Source organism: Oryctolagus cuniculus, chromosome 19 (genome assembly GCF_964237555.1).
Source record: "Oryctolagus cuniculus chromosome 19, mOryCun1.1, whole genome shotgun sequence".
NCBI classification, from domain to species: Eukaryota; Metazoa; Chordata; class Mammalia; order Lagomorpha; family Leporidae; genus Oryctolagus; species Oryctolagus cuniculus.
The window spans coordinates 34,125,703-34,148,613 of NC_091450.1; the positions used below are offsets into that span (position 1 = coordinate 34,125,703).

Consider the following 22,911-nt stretch of genomic DNA (forward strand, 5'->3'; position numbering starts at 1 on the left):
GCGGCACAGGCTTCCTTGGGGACACCACCTCGGTGGTGACGGCACACCCGGCGGCACAGGCTTCCTTGGCGACACCACCTCGGTGGTGGCGGCACAGGCTTCCTCGGGGACACCACCTCGGTGGTGACGGCACACCCGGCGGCACAGGCTTCCTCGGGGACACCCCTCGGTGGTGACGGCACAGGCTTCCTTGGGGACACCACCTCGGTGGTGGCCGCACACCCGGCGGCACAGGCTTCCTCGGGAACACCACCTCGGTGGTGGCCGCACACCTGGTGGCACAGGCTTCCTCAGGGACACCCTTGGGGACACCACCTCGGTTTGCTCCCGGGACTCTCCCTGGGAAGCTGTTCCTATCTGCAGATGGCCATCATGTCCCCAGTGGGGGAGGGGTCCTGTCTCCCTTGGGCTGGAGACCCGAGACAGCAGCACAGTGAGGGGCAGCCTGGCCTGGACAGGCCCCGTAAGTTTGGGACAGCGGAAGGAGGGGCTGGCACTGTGCATAGTGGGTAAAGCTGCTGCTTGTGCTGCCGGCCTCCCACGTGGGCACCTGTTAAGAGTCCCGGCTGCTCCACTTCTGATCCAGCTCCCCGCGACTGCACCGGAAAGCAGCAGACGGTGGCCCAGGTGCTTGGGCCCCTGCACCCACGTGGGAGACCCAGGAGATGCTCCTGGCTCCTGATCAGCCCAGCTCTGGCCGTTGTGACCATATGAGGAATGAACCAATTGATGGAAAATCTCTTTCCTTCTTTCTCTAACTCTGCCTTTCAAATAAATTAATAAATATGAAAAAAATAATGGAAAGAAATGGAGGTGCACCAGGCCGTGGTGGGCTATCAGCACGAGTCCATTCACCTCCCGAGACCTCTCTACTTTAGGCAGGGGTGGGCCCTGCTGCTGCCTGGCAGACGCACGCTCGGGGCAGAAGCGTGGCCTTGGACACGCCCACACCCGTTTCCTCCTCAGTCCTCAGCGTCCAGGGTACCTCTCCGCCCCCTCTGGCACAGCCTCCAGGCCATCATCCCTCTTGTCATTGGCCAGGGCAGCAGCTGGAACCAAGTGTGCTGGTCTCCTTAGCCCTGTTTCTCCATCTCAGGAGAGCTGCCGAGGGGTGGCTGCCCCTTCAGGGGTGCCCGGGCTGGGGGGCCCAGTTTTTTTATTATTATTTTTAATAACATACAGGAGTGCTGGTTCCAGTCCAGGCTGTTTTGTTTGTTTGTAAATTTATCTGAGAGGCAGAGAGAGAGGGAGAGAAAGGTCTTCCATCTGCTGGTTCACTCCCCAAGTGGCTGCAAAAGCCAGAGCTGGGCCGATCTGAAGCCAGAAGCCAGGACGTCCTCTGGATCTCCCAGAAGCAGGGCCCAAACCCTCAGGCCATAGCGGACAGCTGGATCGGAAGAGGAACAGCCGGGACCTGCACGGGCGCAGGCTTAGCCCACCGCACCACAAGGCCAGCCCCAGTCCAGCTTTCCAAGCATGTTGTAGGGCCTTTAGGTGAGAGCAGCCCTCGCAGCCAGGCCTGGTACCTCCCCGGTGACCGCAGTGGCAGCACACTCCTCATCCCTGCCCTCCCCCAGGGCTTCCTGACCCCCTCTGGAGCCTCTGCCTTGGTGCTGTGTGCACGGCCCTCCTGAGGGACGCTTTCTCCCACTGCCCTGCCGTCCCTGAGGACACGCGGGGCCTCTCCTCCCAGTCTAGAGGCGCCTCGGCAGAGCTCCAGGATCTGGACCCTACCCACAGTGGTGTCGTCCCGGGGCCTCCCAAGGGCTTGGCTTGCTCAAGCTGCAGAGCCGGGGGAGTCTGTGGTCTCTGGATGACCAATGGCCCACTCTGAGGGAGGCTAGGCCAGGTCCCCCGGCCCCCGACCCTGCCCCAAAGACTGTGAAGAGGAAGGAGCCGGCCATCGGGTGCACAGTAACAGCTTTAATCTGTGGTGGCCGACGGTGAGGCTGCACTGGCCGGCACTGCCCTGCATCCAGGCAGGAGGAGCCACTTTTCACGCAGTAGAGTGGGCGCAGGTGCAGGCTGTGCTTGCTCTGTGCTCGCCCGCGTCTCCTGGCAGTTTGTATTTACAGACACACTGCCGAGCGGCCAGCAGAACCCAGACACAAGCCCGTGTCATCAGGGCCGGGGCCTGGCACAGAAAGGCAGGGCTCCAGTATTTATATAATATACATACATATATATATATATTTTCATGTGTATACACATAGTTTTCTCTCTTGAAAGTATTAAAAAATTGGTCAACCTTCAATCTATAAAAAATACCTACTCTACATGATAGAAAAATCTCTCCTCCAAGTTTACACTGATTTACACCCAAGGCTTTCCCCGAAATGTACAACACTGGGGCGGAAGGAGTGACACAGGGCAGCACACGTGTGCACACGAGCGGGGGCCTCCCCGGGAACACACACAAGCTCCTGGGCGTGAGGCTGGCGGGCAGGCAGGTGCCGCTGCTGCTCGGGGTAATGCGGGCACCAGGCAGCGGCAGCAGCAGCAGGAACAGGGCCTCCTCCGCTTCACACGTCCCTGGAGAGCCTGCCCCGGCTTCCTCCCCACCCGACAACGTTCTAAGTCAGAGAGCCCGGAGAACACGACCTCTGGACTCGGCCTAGGAAACGTGGCCTTTGCCTGGAGAGAGCGTGGACTCAGGAGGCCGGGCGAGGCCGCATCCGTGGAGAAGCAGCACCTGCACCAGCGAGCCAGAGGGGCCAGCGGTATCCACCCATCCGGGAGTGAGTTCCACCAGCTGGAATCTCGGGCGCTGGTTTCAGAGCACAGGGTCCCCACGGGCTCCTGCCTGGCCCTCCCCAGGACAGTCAGAGCCCCCGAGAGTTACTGCGGCCACGGTCAGGCCACTCAAATGGCTGTGTGGCCGGGAGGATCCTGGGGCCAAGGCTGAGCCCAAGTGGCCACACCCGACGGGTGACGGCCTGAGGGAGCGTGGCGGGGCCTGTGGCTCCTGGCCAGACCCGACAGGTGCCGGCCGCGCCAGCCTTTCCTTCCCACACCACCGCTCCTGACTCGAGGACGCAGGGGTTCGTACGCCAGCCAGCAGTGGCCAGCTTGGGTGGCTCTGCATCAGGGCACTTGTGGGGCGGGTGCGGGTGGCAGCACCTTGGGCGGGGACCCGTTTTCTTCCTTTCTTACCCACAGGGTTGGACAGTGGGAGAAGGGGCCTGCCATGAGGGGCTCACCGCAGCCCGAGAAACCATCCCCACACCCCTCTGCCAGAAACGGGAGCATTCTCAGGCGAGCCGCCGCGGACAGAGCCGCCAGCAGCCCAGCCACACCCTCACCTGCTGCAGGCTCCCGTCCCGGGGGCTGGCCTGCCTCCCCCTCCCCCACTGCCCTGTTTGCCCCAGCCCAGCTGCACGAGGGGTCCCTGCGTGCTCCGGGCTGGGACGGCCATGGCACTTGCTGGTCTCAGTCCCCATGGTGCGACGCGGCCACTCCAGGGTGCTGGTGGGGTCCCAGCTCCAGCGCAGGCTGGGCCTTCCTGCCCCTACTTGACCTCCAGGATGGACGGGTTGGTCTCCATGATGGCCACGATGATCCTGTCGATGTAGTCCTGCAGGCGGAAGTTGATCTCCTCCTGCTTCTGAATCGCTTCCATGAGCTGTGGGGAGAGCAAGGGTCAGCCGGCGGCACGCGGACCGGGGCACGAGCCCAGGGCGGGATGCGCTACCTCGTCGCGGGAGACGGAGCTGATCTCTGCGGCCAAGGACTCGGAGAAGGACGTGGCGAAGAGGCTCTTGGCACCCTGGATGCTCAGCGTGATGATCTGCCCGTTCAGCTCGTCGTTCTGCTCCTTCAGACTGCGGTTGTCCTGCAGGGACACGGGTGTCACCGCCCGGACAGGGCCCGGCCGAGGACCTCCACTGCCCCCCCAGCCTTCCGGAAGCTCCGCGGGGCGGGGGCGGGGCGGGCGGGCCGCACCTGCTTCAGCCTGCGGACCTCCTGCTCCAGCTCGCTCTCGCGGGCGCGGGTGTTGTACTCCTGCAGGCCTGCGCTGCTGCTGCGGCCCCGCCGCTGCTCGGCCTCCAGCTTGAAGAGCTGCAGGTGCTCCAGCTGCCTGCGCAGGTCCTCGATCAGCTGCGGGCAGCCACAGGGAGGCAGGGCTGCGTCAGCCTCGCGACCTCCGTGCCCACCAGGGGCACGGGCGCAGGCCGCCCGGGGCCCTGCTCACCTCCTGGGTCGCCTCCTTGTCCCTCCGGAACTGGTGCCTCTCGTGGCTCAGCTTGTCCCCCATCTTCCTCTTCTTCTCCTGCTCCTCCCTGAGCCGCAGAGTCAACTCTTCCATCTCATCCAGCAACTTGCGCTTCTCCTGCAAGAACGCAACACCTGCCATGGGCACCTGTCACGTCACGCAGGCTGTCCCCCAACCACGTCCCAGCCCGCGGTCACGGGCGGGGCCCTGCGCTGTCTGAGCCGTCCACGCGCCTGTGGCTGTGGTGCACACGCACGAGCCACAGGGCTGTTCTCAGAAGGGGGTGGGGTGGGAAGGACGTTCATGTGGACCAGGCCGGCCCGGCTCCTCTGGGTCTCAGGAGCCAAACTCAAGGGGTGTGGGGGACCCTCCGATCCTGGAGGCTCCCTAGACGCTGCCGAGGAAGGGACGGGGACCGCTCAGGGAACGGCTGGGGGGTGGGAGCCCCGTGGTGCTGCCTCTGCCTCCAAGGACCTTCCTCCTGGATGCAGACCCCTGGTGAATGCAGTGACCCCTGGACTCGTGGGAGAGCCAGAGGCTTGGCGGGGCCCAGTGTCCAGCAAAGGGCAGCCTGGGCCCGAGCTGGGCCCTGAGCAAGGCGCAGTGTCGTCTCCCTGCCCGCAGACCCTGACGCGCGCATTCTCCTCCCCTGGCGTGAAGTGTGGTGCTGAGGCCGGGCCCACCTGGCCTCACCTCCTCCAGGCGCTCGATGCTGGCCTTCAGACAGGGCGTGCAGGACCGGAGCTCACTGTTCTCCTCATCCAGCTGCTGCAGCCTGGGGCGAGAGCAAGGCTGGGACCTGCTCCCCGGGACGCACCTCCGTGGGGCACGAGGGCCCCGGATCTCAAGGAGACCCCAAGAAGTTTTCAGAGTCCTTATGCCACCCAAGTGCTCTAGGCCAATGTTTTCTATAACCCACTGTGGCTTTTTTTTTTTTTTTTTTTTTTGGACAGGCAGAGTTAGACGATGAGAGAGAGACAGAGAGACAGAGAAAGGTCTTCCTTCCATTGGTTCACCCCCAAAATGGCCACTATGGCCGGCGCACCGCACTGATCCGAAGCCAGGAGCCAGATGCTTCCTCCTGGTCTCCCATGGGGTTCAGGGCCCAAGCACTTGGGCCATCCTCCACTGCCTTCCCGGGCCAAGCAGAGAGCTGGCCTGGAAGAGGAGCAACCGGGACAGAATCTGGTGCCCCGACTGGAACTAGAACCTGGGGTGCCAGCGCCACAGGTGGAGGATTAGCCAAGTGAGCCACAGTACCGCCCACTATGGCTTTTAGGTTTGGGTTCTGGAATAATCTGAGGTTTACAGTTACAGATAGAGTGCAGAGTCCTCCTGGAGCCGCCCTGCTCCCTCTCAGCTGTCACTGGTTATCACTGTGTCACATCTGTCATCGCGTAAAACCCTCCTGGGACACTATTAACCAAGCTCCACTCTGCACTTTTCAGCGCTGCCAGGACCACCGGGGCCACATGGCACACAGCACACGGCCCTCGGCCCTCATGGCTCCTGCATGCTGCCACCTTCTCACAACCTTGGCTGTGCTGGGCAGTCCTGGCGGTGGGCTTTGTAGAAGGGCCCTCGAGTCGGGTCTGTCTGCGGCTTTCTCGTGGTCAGGCTGGGTGGTGGGTCCTGGGAAGATGCCCACGGAGGTGAGGGGCCCCCTCATCACACCATGGCAGGTACCTGGTCCCTGGCCAAGGTGTGTATGCCAGGCGTCCCCCCAGGAGGCCATGATCCACCTGCCCACAGGTCCTCGGGAGGTTGGCCCCTGGTCCCTGAGCCCGGCCCCTCTCTGGAGAGGCAGGTCTCAGAGCCCCCTCCTACCTGGGGTGCCCAGACAGCACTGGAGTCCTCTGTGAGAAAGACTCGCACCTTGTCCCCACCGTGCGTATCAGTCACCACTTCTGTCAGTCACCACTCTGTGCGTCCATCACTACCGTGTGTGTCACTGCCATCTGTGTCATCAGTCATCGCCGTGTGTGTCCATCAGCTGCTGCTGTGTCGTCAGTCACTGCCATCTGTGTCATCAGTCATCGCCGTGTGTGTCCATCAGCTGCTGCTGTGTCGTCAGTCACTGCCATCTGTGTCATCAGCCACTGCCGTGTCTGTCACCACTGTGTGTCATCAGTCACTGCCATGTGTGTCAGCCACCGCTGTGTATGTCACCAGCCACCGCTGTGTATGTCACCAGCCACCGCCGTGTGTGTCATCAGCCACCATGTGTGTCAGCCACCACCATGTGTGTCGGTCACTGCTGCTGACCACTGTGGACTGAGGCAGTCAGGACCTGCTCTGGGTCTGTCCGGTGGGGTCATTACTGGTTCACTGCTCAAACCGCCCCCGCTCCGGACTGGAGTCCTTTCGGTTGCCCGGCGTCCCTGGGGCTCACGTCCCTCAGACAGATTCTGCTAGTCTGTGCTGCACACCCCACCAGCCCCTCCAACCCAGCCCAGCTTGCCCACAGGGCGCATGTGAGAGGGGAAGCCCTGCCAGCGTGGGGGGTGCAGGGCTCTCCACCCAGCAGGGACCGTTGCTGCTCTGCAGGCCTGCCAGCCGAGCGCCCCTGCAGGACACCCCACTGGCCTCTGCACCCTGGAACAAAGTGTCTCCAGCACTTGTCAGAGCTCTCGAGCCCGGATGTGCCGTCAGCCGGACAAGGGGGCTGGGCTGTGCCCACTCTCCTGTGTGTGGCTGCCCTCTTCAGGGCGGGGGAGCACGAGTCCCGCTGTGTGTGGGCAGCAGGCCTCCTGTCTGCGCCTCATCCTAACCAGCCTTCCTCAGCTGGCTGCCGCCGCCTGGTTCCGAGCCTGAGAAGTGCAGATGCTGGTATTTCTGGGCTGTCCGACTGCTGGGCAGGGGGCTTTGGGGATGTGGCTCGGCTGTGCCTGTTAATCTCTCTCCTGTCCTGCTAGGAATGGGGCACAGTAGGCTCATCAGTTCTCTCTCCAACTCAAGAATCCAGGCACCTCTACCCAGTTATTTTCCCTTAAAACAACTAGAAAAACAAATTGTGTTGAGGCAGCTCTGTGGTGTGGCGGGTAAAGCCAACTCTGACGCTGGCATCCCATATTGGCAATGGTTCAAGTCTCAGCTGCTCCACTTCCAATCCAGCTCCCTGCTCATGCACCTAGGAAAAGCAGTGGAAGATGGTCCACGTGCTGCCATCCATGTGGGAGTCCCGGAAGAAGCTCCTGGCTCCTGGCTTTGGATTGGCGCAGCTCCGGCTGTTGTGGCCAATTGGGGAGTGAACCATCGGATGGAAGACCTTTCTCTGCCTCTCCTCTGTGTGTAATTCTTACTTTCAAATAAATAAATAAATCTTAAAAAAAAATTATTTGAAAGGCAGAGTTACAGAGGTAGAAGCAGAGAGAGAGAGAGAAATCTTCCATCTGCTGGTTCATTCCCCAAATGGCCACAACAGCTGAAGTTGGGCCACTCTGAAGCCAGGAGCCAGGAGCTTCTTCCAGGTCTCGCACGCGGGTTCAGAAGCCCAAGGACTGGGGCCAACTTCTACTGTTTTCCTTAGGCCATAGCAGAGAGCTGGATGGGAAGTGGAGCCGCCGGACACAAACTGGCATCCTTATGGGATGCTGGCACTGCTGGTGGCAGCTTTACCCACTACACCACAGCGCTGTCCCAGTTCTATGAATTTCAAACAACTTATGAGCAGAGAAGAAAATACAAAGCTGGCCTTGCTCTCCCACAGCCCAGCAACACTCCCTCCTGGGACTTGGGCCATCTCTCCCCTCCTTCTCCCTGCCTGGCGCTCGGCTCCTGGTCTCCCTCACACCTGACGGGCACTGGGCTCCAGCCGCACAGGCACTGCGCTGCCCCAACAGCGGAGGCCGTCCTCCCACCTTCCCTCTTCCCAGCACGGGCAGGACTGGGGACTTTCACCCACACCTTCTGGAGGGATGTGGGGCAGTACACGGCTTTATGTGAAGGCTTCCTTGGCTCACACACCACAGACAGCATCACACGCCAGTGGACTCCCGTGAGACGGGGGCACGGCCGCTGACACTGAGGGCATAAGCAGGCCACAGCCCCAGCTCTCAGGAACCTGCCCCTGAGGGTCCCTGGGCCCTCCCCAGAAGTGCTCAGCTTTTCCTGGGCTGACTCAGCCCTGCCACTGTGACCGACACAGCCTGGGGGCTGACAACCATGCCCCTCCCGTCCCTGAGGCACCAGCCTCCCAGGCCTTCTGTCTCACTCTGCAGCGCTCCGCCTCTGGATCCACAGACGTGGCCTCCTGAGGGGCGGTGGGCTGCAACAGCACGGCCGCACCCAGCGGATCTTCACCACATGGGCTTCTCAGGGCCCATGCGGCCCCCAGGAACACCCCAGCAAGCTGTGGGGCCAAGAGGGCGCAGGACACAGGGAGGCGACTGGGTGCGGAGGGCTTTCAGGAAGTCATCAGAAAAGCTGGCGACACCAGAGGGCCTCGAGAGAACCCATCCCATCCCTCCCGTGCCTGCCCCTCCATGCCAGGGCAAGCAAGGGAGGTAGGTGTCTCACCCGGCCCCACCCCACAGCCCCAGGGCGATGGCGGGAGTCCCAGAGAAAACGCTCTGACAAGAAGCCAGCTCCGTGCTGAACCCACTCAACCGCACTGTGCCAAGGCCAAGGAAGACACTGTCCTGGGCCCCGTGGCCCCGTGAGTGCCAGGAGATGGTGCCCACTGCCGGCAAGCAAGGAGACCTGAAGCAGCTCCTGTGTGCAGCCCCCGCCTGGCCCCACTTGTGAAGATGCCCAGGAGCTCTTCCGAGCTTCAGGACCTGGTGAGACACAGCCCACGAGCCTGCCCTTTCATCAGCTCTCTCAAATGGCAGCCTCTAAACCCCACAGGCAGTACGGCTCAGGTGAGAGCGCACGCGGGCCAGTGCTGCGGGGCAGGTTGAGCAGCCACCTGCAACACCGCAGCCGCATCAGAGCGCCAGCTCCCAGTCCCAGATGCTCGGCTTCTGGACCAGCTCCCCGCCGGTGTGTCGGGAGGGCAGAAGATGATGGCCCAGGCACATGGGCCCCTGCCACCCACCGGAGACACCTGAATGGGTTCCAGGCTGCTGGTTTCAGCCTGGCCCAGCTCTAGCCATGTGGCCACTTGGGGAGTGAACTAGCAGACGGAAGACCTCTCCTTCCCACCCCGTTCTCTGTCACTCTGTCTTTCCAGTAAGTAAATACGAGGTGAGCGTTGTGGTGCAGCAGGTAGGCTGATCCCAGTCCCGGCTGCTCCACTTCCGATCCAGCTCTCTGCTGTGGCCTCGGAAAGCAGCCGAAGACGACCCAAGTCCTTGGGCGCTGCACCCATGTGGGAGACCAGGAAGAGGCTCCTGGCTCCTTGCTTTGGACTGGCTCAGCTCCAGCTGTTGAGGCCATTTGGGGAGGGAATTAGCAGATGAGAGATTCCCCGCCCCCGTAACTCTGCCTTTCAAATAAATAAATCTTTAGAAATACTAAGTAAATAAATCTTTTTTCCCCAACTATGAAATAGCCTTAAAGAAACGGCTTCCCCGCCTGGGGCCGCTGCACAGGGCCGGTGTGGGCAGCGGGGCCGCCGGCCTTTCCCCACTGCGTCTTGCTTTTCTGAGAGCGCTTCACCCCCGCACACTGCCGCCGGCCTTTCCCCACTGCGTCTTGCTTTTCTGAGAGCACTTCACCCCTGCACACTGCCGCCGGCCTTTCCTCGCTGCGTCTTGCTTTTCTGAGAGCACTTCACCCCTGCACACTGCCGCCGGCCTTTCCTCACTGCGTCTTGCTTTTCTGAGAGCGCTTCACCCCTGCACACTGCCGCCGGCCTTTCCTCGCTGCGTCTTGCTTTTCTGAGAGCACTTCACCCCTGCACACTGCCGCCGGCCTTTCCTCACTGCGTCTTGCTTTTCTGAGAGCGCTTCACCCCTGCACACTGCCGCCGGCCTTTCCTCGCTGCGTCTTGCTTTTCTGAGAGCACTTCACCCCTGCACACTGCCGCCGGCCTTTCCTCGCTGCGTCTTGCTTTTCTGAGAGCGCTTCACCCCTGCACACTGCCGCCGGCCTTTCCTCACTGCGTCTTGCTTTTCTGAGAGCACTTCACCCCTGCACACTGCCGCCGGCCTTTCCTCACTGCGTCTTGCTTTTCTGAGAGCGCTTCACCCCTGCACACTGCCGCCGGCCCGGCCTACCTGGCCTGCAGGTTCTCGATCTCGATGCTCTTCTCTCGCTCCAGCCTGCACAGCAGCTCCTTCTGCCGCCGGGCCTCCCCCAGGACCGTCTCGCAGGCTCGCAGCTCCTGCTCCTTCAGCTGCTCCTCCAGGGCGTTGGCTCTGTCAGGGCAGAGCACAGCGCATGAGCAGGGCTCCAAGGCCTGTGGCCCCAGCTGTGGAGGCCTGCCTTTCTCCTGCAGCATCTGGACGCTGATCCAGGACCTGGAGAGCCTGTGCCCCCCGAAGGAAGGGGCAGGAGGGGGATGCCCCTCCAATGGCCCCCAGCCCCTACCAACTGGGGGCGTCTGGGGTGGCAGGACTTGCCCTCGTGCACCCCTGCCCACCTGACCCTGCCTGCTTGAGGCCTGTGGACAGGAGTGCACACAGAGGCCTTCGCTCACCAGTGCCTGTCCACAGCTGCTCGGCCCACAGCCACTACGCACAACCAGCCGGGCTCAGGGTCTCTGGGAGGCAGAGAGCGCATGTCCAACCTGACTGTGGAGACTGTCAGCTCCTATCAGCCATGACTGAGACTGGGGCAGCACAATCAGCCCAGGGTTGTCTCCCGAGGGTGTGCGTGAGGCCACAGCACACTACACCCAGGACCGGTCCAGCGCTGGCTGCCAGGCACACTGGAGCCCCAGGTGTTGTGGGGAGGGGACAGCTAAGCAGGAACCTGGGCTACAGCCCGGCCCTTTCCAGGCCACACAGGTGTCAGGGAGAACACAGGAAAGGGACCAGGAGCCCTCTCCTAGACCCCCGCGGACCACCGGCAGGAGACAGGGACCGGTCATCCCCGAGAGAAAGGCTGCAGGCCCCGCCCAGGGACGCAGTACAGCCCTGCCCCAAGCCCTGCTCTGGACACAGAACTTGCCTTCTCCGCACAGAGAGCGAACGGATGGCAACGGCTACCAGATGCCGCAGGAAGGTCTGTGCCACAAAGCGCAAGGCAAGCAAAGACAGGACTCTGAGAAAACTCTCCACGTGGAGACAGCAGGGGGGAGGCCCTGACGTGGACGTCAGAGGGCTGACGTCCCACACCCCTGAGATGCAAGCAGCTGTGACAGAGGACAGGTAACAGAAACCATCAGCAACTAAAACTATGGGAAGAAAAACTTAAAATTTCAATAGAAGGAGTTGAAGGAGAAAAATGAGGACATACAGGGAGACGAAAGGGCACAAAGACAAAGCTGGAAAAGGAAAATAAACAAAACGAGAGAAAACGCCCAGGGCTTCAGAGAAGGCAGATCAGGCACAGGAGAGGCTGGAAACAACTGACCCCAGCGGCAGGCATGGGGTCCGGGGTTACCCCCCAGGGGCAGGCATGGGGCTCAGGGGTTACCCCCCAGGGGCAGGCATGGGGCTCAGTGTCTACCCCCAGGGGCAGGCATGGGCTCAGTGTCTACCCCCAGGGGCAGGCATGGGCTCAGTGTCTACCCAAAGGGGCAGGCATGGGCTCAGTGTCTACCCACAGGGGCAGGCATGGGGCTCAGTGTCTACCCACAGGGGCAGGCATGGGGCTCAGGGCTACCCCTCAGCAGCAGGCATGGGGCTCAGGGCTCCCCCAGGGGAAGGCATGGGGCTCAGTGTCTACCCCCAGGGGCAGGCATGGGCTCAGGGGTTACCCCACAGGGGCAGGCATGGGGCTCAGGGGCAGGCATGGGCTCAGGGGTTACCCCCCAGGGGCAGGCATGGGGCTCAGGGGCAGGCATGGGCTCAGTGTCTACCCCTCAGCGGCAGGCATGGGGCTCAGGGGTTACCCCCCAGGGGCAGGCATGGGGCTCAGGGCTACCCCTCAGCGGCAAGCATGGGCTCAGGGCTCCCCCAGGGGAAGGCATGGGGCTCAGTGTCTACCCCCAGGGGCAAGCATGGGGCTCAGGGCTACCCCCAGGGGAAGGCATGGGGCTCAGTGTCTACCCCCAGGGGCAAGCATGGGGCTCAGTGTCTACCCCCAGGGGCAAGCATGGGGCTCAGGGCTCCCCCAGGGGAAGGCATGGGGCTCAGTGTCTACCCCCAGGGGCAGGCATGGGCTCAGTCTACCCACCAGGGGCAGGCATGGGGCTCAGTGTCTACCCCCAGGGGCAGGCATGGGGCTCAGGGCTACCCCCCAAGGGCAGGCATGGGCTCAGGGCTAACCCCCAGGGGCAGGCATGGGCTCAGTGTCTACCCCCAGGGGCAGGCATGGGGCTCAGGGCTACCCCCCAAGGGCAGGCATGGGGCTCAGTGTCTACCCCCAGGGGCAGGCATGGGGCTCAGGGCTAACCCCCAGGGGCAGGCATGGGCTCAGTGTCTACCCCCAGGGGCAGGCATGGGGCTCAGGGCTCCCCCAGGGGCAGGCATGGGCTCAGTGTCTACCCCCAGGGGCAGGCATGGGCTCAGTGTCTACCCCAGGGGCAGGCATGGGCTCAGTCTACCCCTAGGGGCAGGCATGGGCTCAGTCTACCCCCAGGGGCAGGCATGGGCTCAGTTTACCCCCAGGGGCAGGCATGGGGCTCAGGGCTCCCCTAGGGGTAGGTCTGGGCTTAGTCTACCCCCAGGGGCAGGCTCGCCACCTGGGCCCCCACAGCCCGTGTGGAAGGCCTGGGTTTGAGTCCAAGCTGCACTCCCGCAGTGAGGGTTCCAGCACTTGGGCCCTGGCACACGTGGGGCAGACCTGGATTGATTTCCCAGCTCCTGGCTTCGGCCTGGCCCAGCCCGGCTGTTAGGGGTATTTGAGGAATGACCCAGCAGGTGGGAGATCTCTGTCTCTGAGCCTTTCAAATAAGTAAAATTTTTTAAGAAATAGAATTCTAGAAATCTTTCTGAAGCTGAAGGTTTCAAGGCTGGAAACTGAGTAAACCACACAGAAAACAACAAAGGCCTCATGAAAACATCCCAGGCAAGAAACACACACGGGGGCAGCCGGAGCCCGTGTGCCAGCTGACGCAACATCATCTTATACTCAGCTGAACCCCGACTGGAGGGGGGGCAGGGAAGGGAAGACGCACCTCTTTGCAGGCACCCATCGGGGGCCTCCTCTCAGCAAGCGAACAAGACAGACGGCCTGGGATCCGGAAATGAGAGCAAACCCGAGAAGGCGTGTGGGCAGCCCACCCCAGGCCGCTGGAGCAGCAGGCTGCTCGCAGCTCCGCAGAGCGGGCGTGCGGTCCGCAGACGCAGCTAACTCAAGGAGGCTGCGCGGCACTGCTGTGCAGGAGGGAGGTGAGCACCACTCAGGACCCCCGAAACTGGGGCTGGGGCGGCAGCGGGGGGAGGCACCAAGTGTGGACTTCCAAAGAGGGAAAACGAAACCTCACACCACCTGGAGAAACGACCACCTGTGGAAATGCACCCAGCGGGCTAAGCCCTTGCCTGTGAGGCCAGCACCCCACTCAGAGTGCCCGGGGTCGAGTGCTGGCTGTTCTGTCTCCGGTCCAGCTTCTGCCAACGCACCTGGGAAGGCAAGCGTGGCCCAAAGCCTTCCATCAACATGGCCCGGCCCTCCCCTGGCTCTGCGGCCAGGGCTGGAGGCAGGTGCCTCAACTGAGCAGGGAATCCTGGACCGCAGGCCCACTCCACGGGAAGTCTGTTTGACTTTGCTAAAGGGAGGTGCTGTTTCTGCCTCTCACTTGAGGCACTGCACCCCCAGGGCTCAGAGGGCGGCCTGACCTGATAACGCAGGGTATGAGCACCGGAGCGAGTCAGGCGTCGTGCGGCTCAGCACCTGGTGACGGTGATGGCACTACTGCCAACACAGGCGCATGCGGGCTGCTGTCCGGGCTGCTCAGAGCCCGGGTCACTTCCTCAGGGCAGGCACAAGGAAACTGAAGCTCGGAGGTAAAGAGCCCTTGCCTGAGGCCACGACAGTACCTGTCGGAGCCAGAGAGGCCCAGGCAGCCTGGCAAGACAGAGGTTCAGAGGAAAGAACCTCTCCTGTGGATTCCACATGTGCCTCTCAGGTGTCCCCACTGCCTCCGCCCCCACAGCACCCAGCTCCATGTGGACACCACCTGGAGGGCCCACTCCCCCTGCCAAGCTCACCTGCATCAACACAAGAAACGTGACAGCACCGGAAGGTGGTGCCTTTGCACCTGGCCTGAGAGGAGTCGGCAGCTGCCAGCCCAGCACGCAGGAGTCCCGGCACCCTGTCCAGCTGCCACCCCAGCACGCAGGAGTCCCGGCACCCTGTCCAGCTGCCACCCCAGCACGCAGGAGTCCCGGCACCCTGTCCAGCTCCCACTCATTCTACTCCTCTGCGGCTAAGCACTTCCATGTGCTCAAGGGAGGGCCAAGGCCCTAAGGAGACACTGTCACCTCCCTGCTCTGTGAGGGTAGGGGGCTCTGCAGGCACAGACCTCACCCCAGCCACAGCCCAGCTGTCTCTGAGGCCCAGGGCCTCTCTGTGAACAGACCCAGTAGCAGCACCTGCCTCACAGGGTGAGTCTGAGGGCAACGGGTCATGTAGGGCAAAGCGCGCAGACAGCAGCAAGTGCCCAGGGCAAGTGCGAGGGTGGGAGTGTGAGAGACGGGGAGACGGGGAGACAGGGGGTGTGAGAGATGGGGGAGACAGGGAGATGGGGAGACAGGGGGTGTGAGAGACGGGGGAGACGGGGAGACAGGGGGTGTGAGAGACGGGGGAGACGGGGAGACGGGGAGACAGGGGGTGTCAGAGACGGGGGAGATGGGGGTGTGAGAGACGGGGAGACAGGGAGTGTGAGAGATGGGGAGACGGGGAGATGGGGAGACAGGGGGTGTGAGAGACGGGGGAGACGGGGAGACAGGGAGATGGGGAGATGGGGAGATGGGGAGACAGGGAGACGGGGAGTGTGAGAGTCAGGGAGACGGGGAGTGTGAGAGTCAGGGAGACGGGGAGACGGGGGGTTTAAGAGTCGGGGAGACGGGGAGACGGGGAGACGGGGAGTGTGAGAGTCAGGGAGACGGGGAGACAGGGAGTGTGACAGTCGGGGAGACGGGGAGACGGAGAGACGGGGGGTGTGAGAGACGGGGGAGACGGGGAGACAGGGAGATGGGGAGACGGGGAGTGTGAGAGTCAGGGAGACGGGGAGACAGGGAGTGTGAGAGTCGGGGAGACGGGAGGGTGTCAGAGTTGGGGAGACGGGGACTGCCAGGTGGCTGCAGGGGACACCTGTCGAGTGGGAACTCCCCAGTTCTCTGGGAAGTGGGCTGAGAGAGGGCTCTGGGTACAGCAGCAGCCACCAGATTGGTGGGCTGTGGTTCAATGTGCTCCCTCCGACTGCCTGAGGAGCTGAGCGTGGGTCCCATTGGCAGCTGTCAGATCTCTGGGCATGGCACAGGTGAGCAGGACCCAGCCCTCGCTTTCTCCGCTGTGTGTTCAGGGCCACGTGGAGGGCCGAGGCCACAGGGCGGCTCACCTGCGGCTCAGGAGCTGTGCTTCCAGCTCCCGGTGCAGGGGACCCTGCTTGGCGAGGTTCAGAGGATTCAGTGGGGGCGGGGGTGGGGGCGCAGACGGGGTGTGCAGGAGGCACAGGCTGCGGACGTGGCTGCCCCCTGGCTCACCTGTGCACCAGCTGGAGGTTCTCCTGCCGAAGCCGGCTGTGCTGCTCCCCGGTGGCTGCGGTGTCCTTCTCCAGCTCTGACACGCGTCTCTCCAGGAAGACCACCTTGGAAACCAGAGGGCAGCTTGAGAATCAGAGGCGGCGGCAGCAGGGCCCTGAGGAAACCACCCGGGACGCAGCACCAGGGACTTCGTGACTCAGGAGCAAGCTAGGCCGCAGCTGGCAGACCGTGCTGCGGCTGTCCCATCAGCCCGTGGGGCACGAGGAGTGTGGAGCACCTGCCGCCTCCAGGGCCCTGGGTCTGGGAAGCCCAGGCAGCCTTCTGATGCTGACGTGGGACAGGAAGGCAGGGACCTTGTCTCGCCAGATACAGCCTAGAGAAAAGGCCCTGGCGCCCAGGGATGCAAACAACAGACGTGTCTATGCCTTAGCTGCCCCCACCCCGCGCCGTCAGGGCAGTTCCTTCCAGAAGCTGATGTCTGTACCCACCCCCGCCACAGGCCGGTGTCCTCCCCAATGCTGATCCATGGGCCTGGGAAACAAATCTGTCAGCATCAACCTGCTGCCCTCGGCCTGACTCAGGTCATCCCAAGGCCAACAGCTCGTGCCCCCTCTACCTGTCCTGATCGTGTTCTCCCAGGGGCCAGGACGAGGCCCGTGCCCCAGAAGGCCCTCCCCGCGGCCCTGCCAACTGCAGCCTGACACACTGCCAGCTCTCTGTGGCCTCCAGCCTGTACCTTGTCGGCAATGTCCTCCTCTGGGCCCTCCACAGGCTCCAGGGGAGGGTCCTCCAGGGCATCCATGGTCAGGGCCCCTGACTGGTGCAGGTACCTGAGCGAAAGAAAGAGCAGCAGAGAAGAGGAGGAAGCACATGGCAAGTTCCTCACACACAAGCATTCCCGAGTCCCAGCCCTGGGCCAGGCCCTCTGTTTGAGAGGCTCCTCTTGGCCATCTGAACAGTGGGGTCTCCTCTGGAGAGGGCCGGGAACAGAGTCCCCTGGAGCTCTCCGCGGCTCACAGAACACCGCCTCTTTCCCTGCCCGCCACAGGGCCCAGGGCACTTTGTACTAGCGCAATAGAACACGACATCCTTCTTGAGCTTACAGGAAACGAGCAGGACTTTCCCAGAGGCCCCTCAAGCATGTCACGCGCTCCCTGTGGCAGACCAGGTGAGGGTCAGGGAGAGCCTGCACCCTGGCAGTATCCCTGGGGGCGTTCTCAGAGCCTGGTCCAGCAGCCTCAGGAAGGTGCCGGCTCCAGGGCACCCAACCTAGCACACAGCACACCTGACCCTGTGGTCTTGTGTGAGCTCCTGGCCTCACACTGTGGCCTCAGGGCAGGAGCAGTCTCAGCTGTGGGTGCCTCACGAGCGTCACACTCACAGCAAACCTGAATGACTCGGGATGCTTCAAGCTCTTGGAGGACCTGCGCCCAAGGCAAGCCCATGTGTGGACGCCTTTCCACCCTGGGACTCCCGGGACTGAACCGAGCCGACCGTGTGATGCTCAGAGCACTTGCTCCTCTGAGTCCTACCCCCTGTGAACGGGATCTGCAGGTTGCTGAGGCTGGACAGGGGTCAGAGTGAGACCCAATCAAACACTAAGACGCCACACTGAAATCCACATGCTGTCTCGACAAGCTCACTTCCCTTCGTGGAAGGTACTCAGCTAGCTTGTACATCTTTCTCTAAAAAATACACTCTAGGACCAGCATTGTGGCACAGCAGGCAAAACTGCCGTCTGCGGTGCTGGCATCTCATATGGGCACCAATTTGAGTCCCGGCTGCTCCACTCCCAATCCAGCTCTCTGCTATGGCCTGGGAAGGCAGTAGAAGATGGCCCAGATCCTTGGGCCCCTGCACCCACATGGAAGACCCAGAAGAAGCTCCTGGCTCTTGGCTTCAGACTGGCCTGGCTTCAGCCAATGCAGCCATCTGGGGAGTGAACCAGTACATGGAAGACCTCCCTCCCTCTCTCTCTGCATCTACCTCTCTGTAACTCTGCCTTTCAAATAAGTGAATATATTTTTTTTTTTGACAGGCAGAGTTAGACAGTGAGAGAAAGAGACAGAGAGAAAGGTCTTCCTTCCGTTGGTTCACTCCCCAAATGGCCGCCACGGTCAGCGCACCGTGCTGATCCGAAGCCAGGTGCTTCTCCTGGTCTCCCATGTGGGTGCAGGGGCCCAAGCACTTGGGCCATCCTCCACTGCACTCCCTGGCCACAGCAGAGAGCTGGCCTGGAAGAGGAGCAACCGGGACAGAATCCAGCGCCCCAACTGGGACTAGAACCCGGTGTGCCGGCGCCGCAGGCAGAGGATTAGCCTAGTGAGCTGCGGTGCCAGCCCAAATAAATGAATCTTAAAAAATAAATGAATAAAATAAATACTTTTTTTAAAAAAAGATTTATTTATTCACTTGAATGGCAGAGTTAGAGACAGAGACAGAGACAGAGACAGAAAGAGAGAGAGAGAGAGAGAGAGAGAGAGTATCTTCCATCCACTGGTGCACTCTCCAAACACTGGACCCGTCTGCTGCTTTTCCAGCCGCATTAGGAGCAGTGGGGACATGAACCAGCACCATGTGGGATGCCGGCATCGCAGGCAGTGGCGTCACCCTCTGTGCCGCAGTGCAGAGCCCGCAGTCTGTGGTTTTGTTCCCTGATGGCAGCTCTGTGCTAGGGGCCTCTGCACCCTGACAGAACCAGGCGTGCAGTGCCTGCCCTCATACAGTCTCTGTCTGCCCTGTCTTTGGGTTCCGGTTCTTGCTGAGTTCTTGGACTGCCTCCTGGCTGGCTGAGCCTCTCTTCCCCCTGTGTTGCATCCACAGCGCCAGCATGCCATGTGAGCACCGGTTCAAGTCCCAGCTGCTCCACTCCCAACCCAGCTCCCTGCTGATGTGCTGGGAAAGCAGTGGAGGGTGGTCCAGGTCCCTGCACCCACGTGGAAGACCTGGAGGAAGATCCTGGTTTCTGGTTTTGGCCTGGCCCAGCCCAGTCCAGTGTGGCCATTTGGGGAGTGAACTAGTGAGAGAGATCTTTCATCTGCTGATTATACTCCTCAGGTGGCCACATGGACCAGCTCTGGGCCAGCCCAAAGCCAGAAGCCAAGGGCTTCCTCCCGGTCTCCCAATGAGAGGCAGGGCCCTGCCACCCATGAGGAGAACAGGTGGGTTCGGTGAGTGAACTAGCAGGTGGAAATTCTCTCTATATACTTTTCTACCTTTCTGTCTCTGCCTGTCAAATAAATAAATACAATTTTAACAAATACCAATTTTAAAAAATTACTCACAACCTAGAATTCCATACTAACTGAAAGTTCAAAAACAAGATCTCAGAAATGTATCCCTGGTCATCACTTTTCTCAGGAAGCTACAGGAAGATGTACTAGACAAACATGGAGACAAAAAGAAGGAAGACAAGACCCAACCCTGTGGGGAAGACAGGCTGGACACAGCCCGATGGCCTGGAGCAAAGGGTACGGAAGCCTGAGGGGAGCAGCCCAGCTGAGACAGAGGAAGCCCGTGGCTGGCGGGAGCAGCGCAGGCGAAGAGCAGACTCCCCAGAGCGACACGGGGTAGCTTTTCACGGCTCCCTCAACGCTCATGTCAGAGGAAGCCGCCACAGAGCCGCACCAGCAGCGCAGGACAGTGTGTGCCCTCCTCTCACAGCAGGAGGTCAGCAGACAGTGCCCTAAACTAGACGCGAAGAAATGCTTTCACGGTTCAGAGGAAGGGGCACCCCTCATCCCCAGCTCCTTCGGGGACCCAGGCAGGCAGCCCCTGCGAGACCCAGCTCTGAGTGGCCTCTACCTCCAGGCTAACCTACAGCAGACAGTGGGGGCAGCAGCCCTGAACCCAGACCCTGCCCAAAGCCTGCTGTGGCCATTCAACAGACAGGCCCAAGTCCATACCCTGCAAGCTGTCACAAGCAATCCCTTCAAGTCAACTTTGAACCACAAGCTGTGAGAAGTCTTGCGCACGCTCTTAGAGTGATCAGTAGAGCATTTCAGTCCGCAGTGAGCGGCTGCCTACCTTGCCACCTTCCTGCTGGAGAGCCGCTTCGTCGGACTGCAGAACCAAAACAAACAGGAAAATCGTGTCAGGACAGTGAGAACAGGAGGAAACAGGAAAAGGCTAAGGCGACAGGACGGCACCCTCCCACACAGCACGCAGCGCCCCTCCCGAGCAAGCCGCACAGAGCGCACTCAGCACCGCGGGGAGGGGCGCGGCGCACGGCCCCGCTTCCCAAGGCCTTTCCCACTCTCTCGCCCTCCCCAGAGAAACTCCCCCTGCACAGAGGCTGGGCTCAGCGCCCCGACTGCCAGCCTGCACTGTGCGGGTGCCAGATGGGCCAGCGGCACGTTCCAAACACTACCGAAGCCAAGTCACCCCAAATGCGGGGCCCTGCGGACCCCCCAGGAACGTTCCACCCCTTGTGGTCACAATACTGATGTCACAAGCCAGGCACCTGCTGGGCGGGGGTAGAAAGTCTTTCCTGTTGCCACGGGGGGGGGGGGCAGTAAATACAGCTGCTCACACATCGCCCTTCTGACCTGCCCACCTGCAGGGCCGGAGGCCACGCCTACCTCGTATCTCACTTGTGAGGCCCACTCCTCCACTGAACGGCCAGCTTCAACCTTCACCTCATCTCTAAGCGTAAGAGCCATCACCCCATCCCGGAACCCAAGCTTGCTCATCTCAGCACGCTACGACCGTCTCTCAGGCACAGGCCGCAAGTCCCACCAGGCAGACCCCGGTGCCCTCAGGCTGCTGCTCTGTGGACAGCATTTTTCCTTTGCGACGCTAGGTTTTGGCAGCAGAGGGCGCTGGAGAGAGACAGTGCCCAGGACTGGGCATGCTCCCCAGCAGGCGGGAGGCGGGGGCTTTCCAGCAGGTCCCCATGCTGTCCCCAGCCCCAGGCGGGGAGTGGCCATTCTACTCTGAGTGCTCTTTCTTCCTGGTGGTTACCCCTCAACCCTCTACAGGCAGTCATTCTCTACGGTTAAGTTTCACTGTCCAAATTACGGTGGCTCCACTCTCCCGATGGGACCACACATTTCAACCCAAATCTCATCTCACCCTGGTACCGCTGGGCCTCCTCACCGCTAACAGGGTGGGCAGACTGCTCTGTTTTCTCGTCCAGCTCGCAGGACTGGACTGGCGGTCCAGTGGCAGTGTTCATGACTGTGAAAAGCAGCCTTTTGGTTCTACAAAGTGGATTTTTACAGACGCCCCAAGAGCCTAGAAAATACAACCACCACCACTGGGATGTTCAGAGGCCCACAGGTGCACCTCACCAACACCTGACGGCCAGGTAAGTTGACTGACTCCATGCAGAAAACCAGAGTGGGCTCAGACCTCCTCCACTGAGCGCTTCGGGGAGTGTTCTGACTCAAAGCCGTGTGTCCTAAGTCTGCTGACTTTAGCACAAACGTACCTACCTTGGTACAGCCTCTCACAGAAGGGGGTGCCGAAAGAGCATGTGAGCTCCCACAGGACTTGCTGGCCAGACTCAGCCACATCCTAGTCCACGCTCTGCCCCACAGGGCCTAGCAGGTCTGACACGCCACCCGGGGCAGGTTCTCAATGTGGAAAGACTGCCTCTCTCGAGAGAGAATGAGATGCGACGCGTGTCTCCGAGTCACCCTTCACACACAGCGACGACATACCTCACTCCCGAACTACCAGGAAGAGGGCGTATGGCCTCACGGGAAGAACCTCACGCCCAGCTGAACCCCACAGCCAGTGAAACCCATCTTCTGTGATCCTTGGTCTTGCCAGACGCCAGGTTCCCTCACAGGATGGCCTGTGAATGCTGAGCCTGTCCCCCCCCCCCCCCCCCCGGCACTTGCTGGGGGCGGCGTGCTTTGTAGCGTTGCACACAACACCAGGAAAATGCACCAGAGCTGCAGCTGAGGCGGGCCAGCAGCACAGCCAGGCTGTCGACAGCGGGCCCCGGCCTGGGCCCAAGCCCTGAAGGCGGGAGGCAGACGTAGGGCAGCTTCCTCCGGACAGGTCAAAGGTTTCCGAGGACCTGTGACACAGGAGCCTGTGCACGGCTGCCCAGAAGGCCTGAGCCGCCGCCCAGGTGCCGGCTCAGTTCCGCTGGCCCGTCTCTTCTCAAGACTCCCGCAGCGTGTGCCGAGGCTGTGCAGCGCCAGCACACACAGCTCTCCTGGGACGCCGACAGGAGCCCGGGCTTCCCAGGGCGGGAGGGGACGCGGCCCCAGCACAGGAGACTGCCGGGGAACAGCGGCAGAGCTGTTTAGAAGCAGGCAAAGCTGCTTCCGCGTTAACTGAGCGAGCTCAGGGGAGGGCCGATCTCAGCACACACATCCCGGACTGAAACGGACGTTCCTAGAGCTGCTCACAAGCTGGTGTCTGAAGCCCCAGTCCTTAACTCTCCCAATACGTCTGCGTGACTCTGCTTCCCCATGCTGGACAGCACGGTGCGCACAGATCACCCCTCCCCAAGACACAGCTGAGCAGACAGCCACAGACATGCAGGGCAGGAGGGCACGGGGTCCTTGGCGTGGTCCACGGCATGCGGGCAGAGGAGGCTGGGGAGTGCGCCCCTCTGGTCGGGTGTTCGGGCCAGGCCTGTCTGAGTGCCCAGCTCACGGCAGCAGGACCTTGCTCACGTCAGACCCCTGGTGGGGGCAGGGGCAGTGGGGTCTCCCTTGCCCTGAACAAAGAGCAAGGCCAGCACCATACCAGTTACCTATTCATTTCAAGGTCATTCAGGCGAGCGGAAAGGTCCTCTAGGCGGTTGATCTGCTTGTGGCACTGGCTACAGTAAAACTCAAAAGCCTCATCAGTGAGGATGCTGTGCAGCTTGGCAGCAAGTGGGCCGGAGCTGGAGAGACGAGAAGCGGCAGTTCAGGAGAGAGCGGGGCCCGGCCGGGCAGCTGTGACCCCGCAGAGACAGGACAGGACAGGACAGGGAGGAAGTGGAGCTGAACAGAGCACGCTGGAGAAAGTGAGCTGCGGAACACCCTGGCTCCG

The 22,911-nt window shown here is 61.7% G+C and overlaps 1 protein-coding gene across 3 annotated transcripts in view; it reads right to left on the minus strand.

Annotated features, from left to right (window-relative positions):
* Positions 1-1,903: 1,903 nt before the first annotated feature.
* Positions 1,904-22,911, minus strand: part of RAB11FIP3 (RAB11 family interacting protein 3) — a 102,028-nt gene continuing 81,020 nt past the window's right edge. For 2 of the 3 annotated variants that reach the window (XM_070064197.1, XM_070064196.1), the window contains 10 exons: positions 22,628-22,762; positions 19,939-19,974; positions 16,649-16,742; positions 15,913-16,016; positions 10,375-10,515; positions 4,907-4,988; positions 4,193-4,330; positions 3,943-4,098; positions 3,692-3,832; positions 1,904-3,622 (listed from right to left, as the gene is read on the minus strand). In XM_070064197.1, coding sequence (XP_069920298.1) covers positions 3,509-3,622; positions 3,692-3,832; positions 3,943-4,098; positions 4,193-4,330; positions 4,907-4,988; positions 10,375-10,515; positions 15,913-16,016; positions 16,649-16,742; positions 19,939-19,974; positions 22,628-22,762 — 1,141 coding nt within the window. In that variant the 3' untranslated portion in view covers positions 1,904-3,508. The remainder of the gene's footprint in view (positions 3,623-3,691; positions 3,833-3,942; positions 4,099-4,192; positions 4,331-4,906; positions 4,989-10,374; positions 10,516-15,912; positions 16,017-16,648; positions 16,743-19,938; positions 19,975-22,627; positions 22,763-22,911) is intronic. The other variant, XM_008252705.3, reaches the window with a different exon arrangement.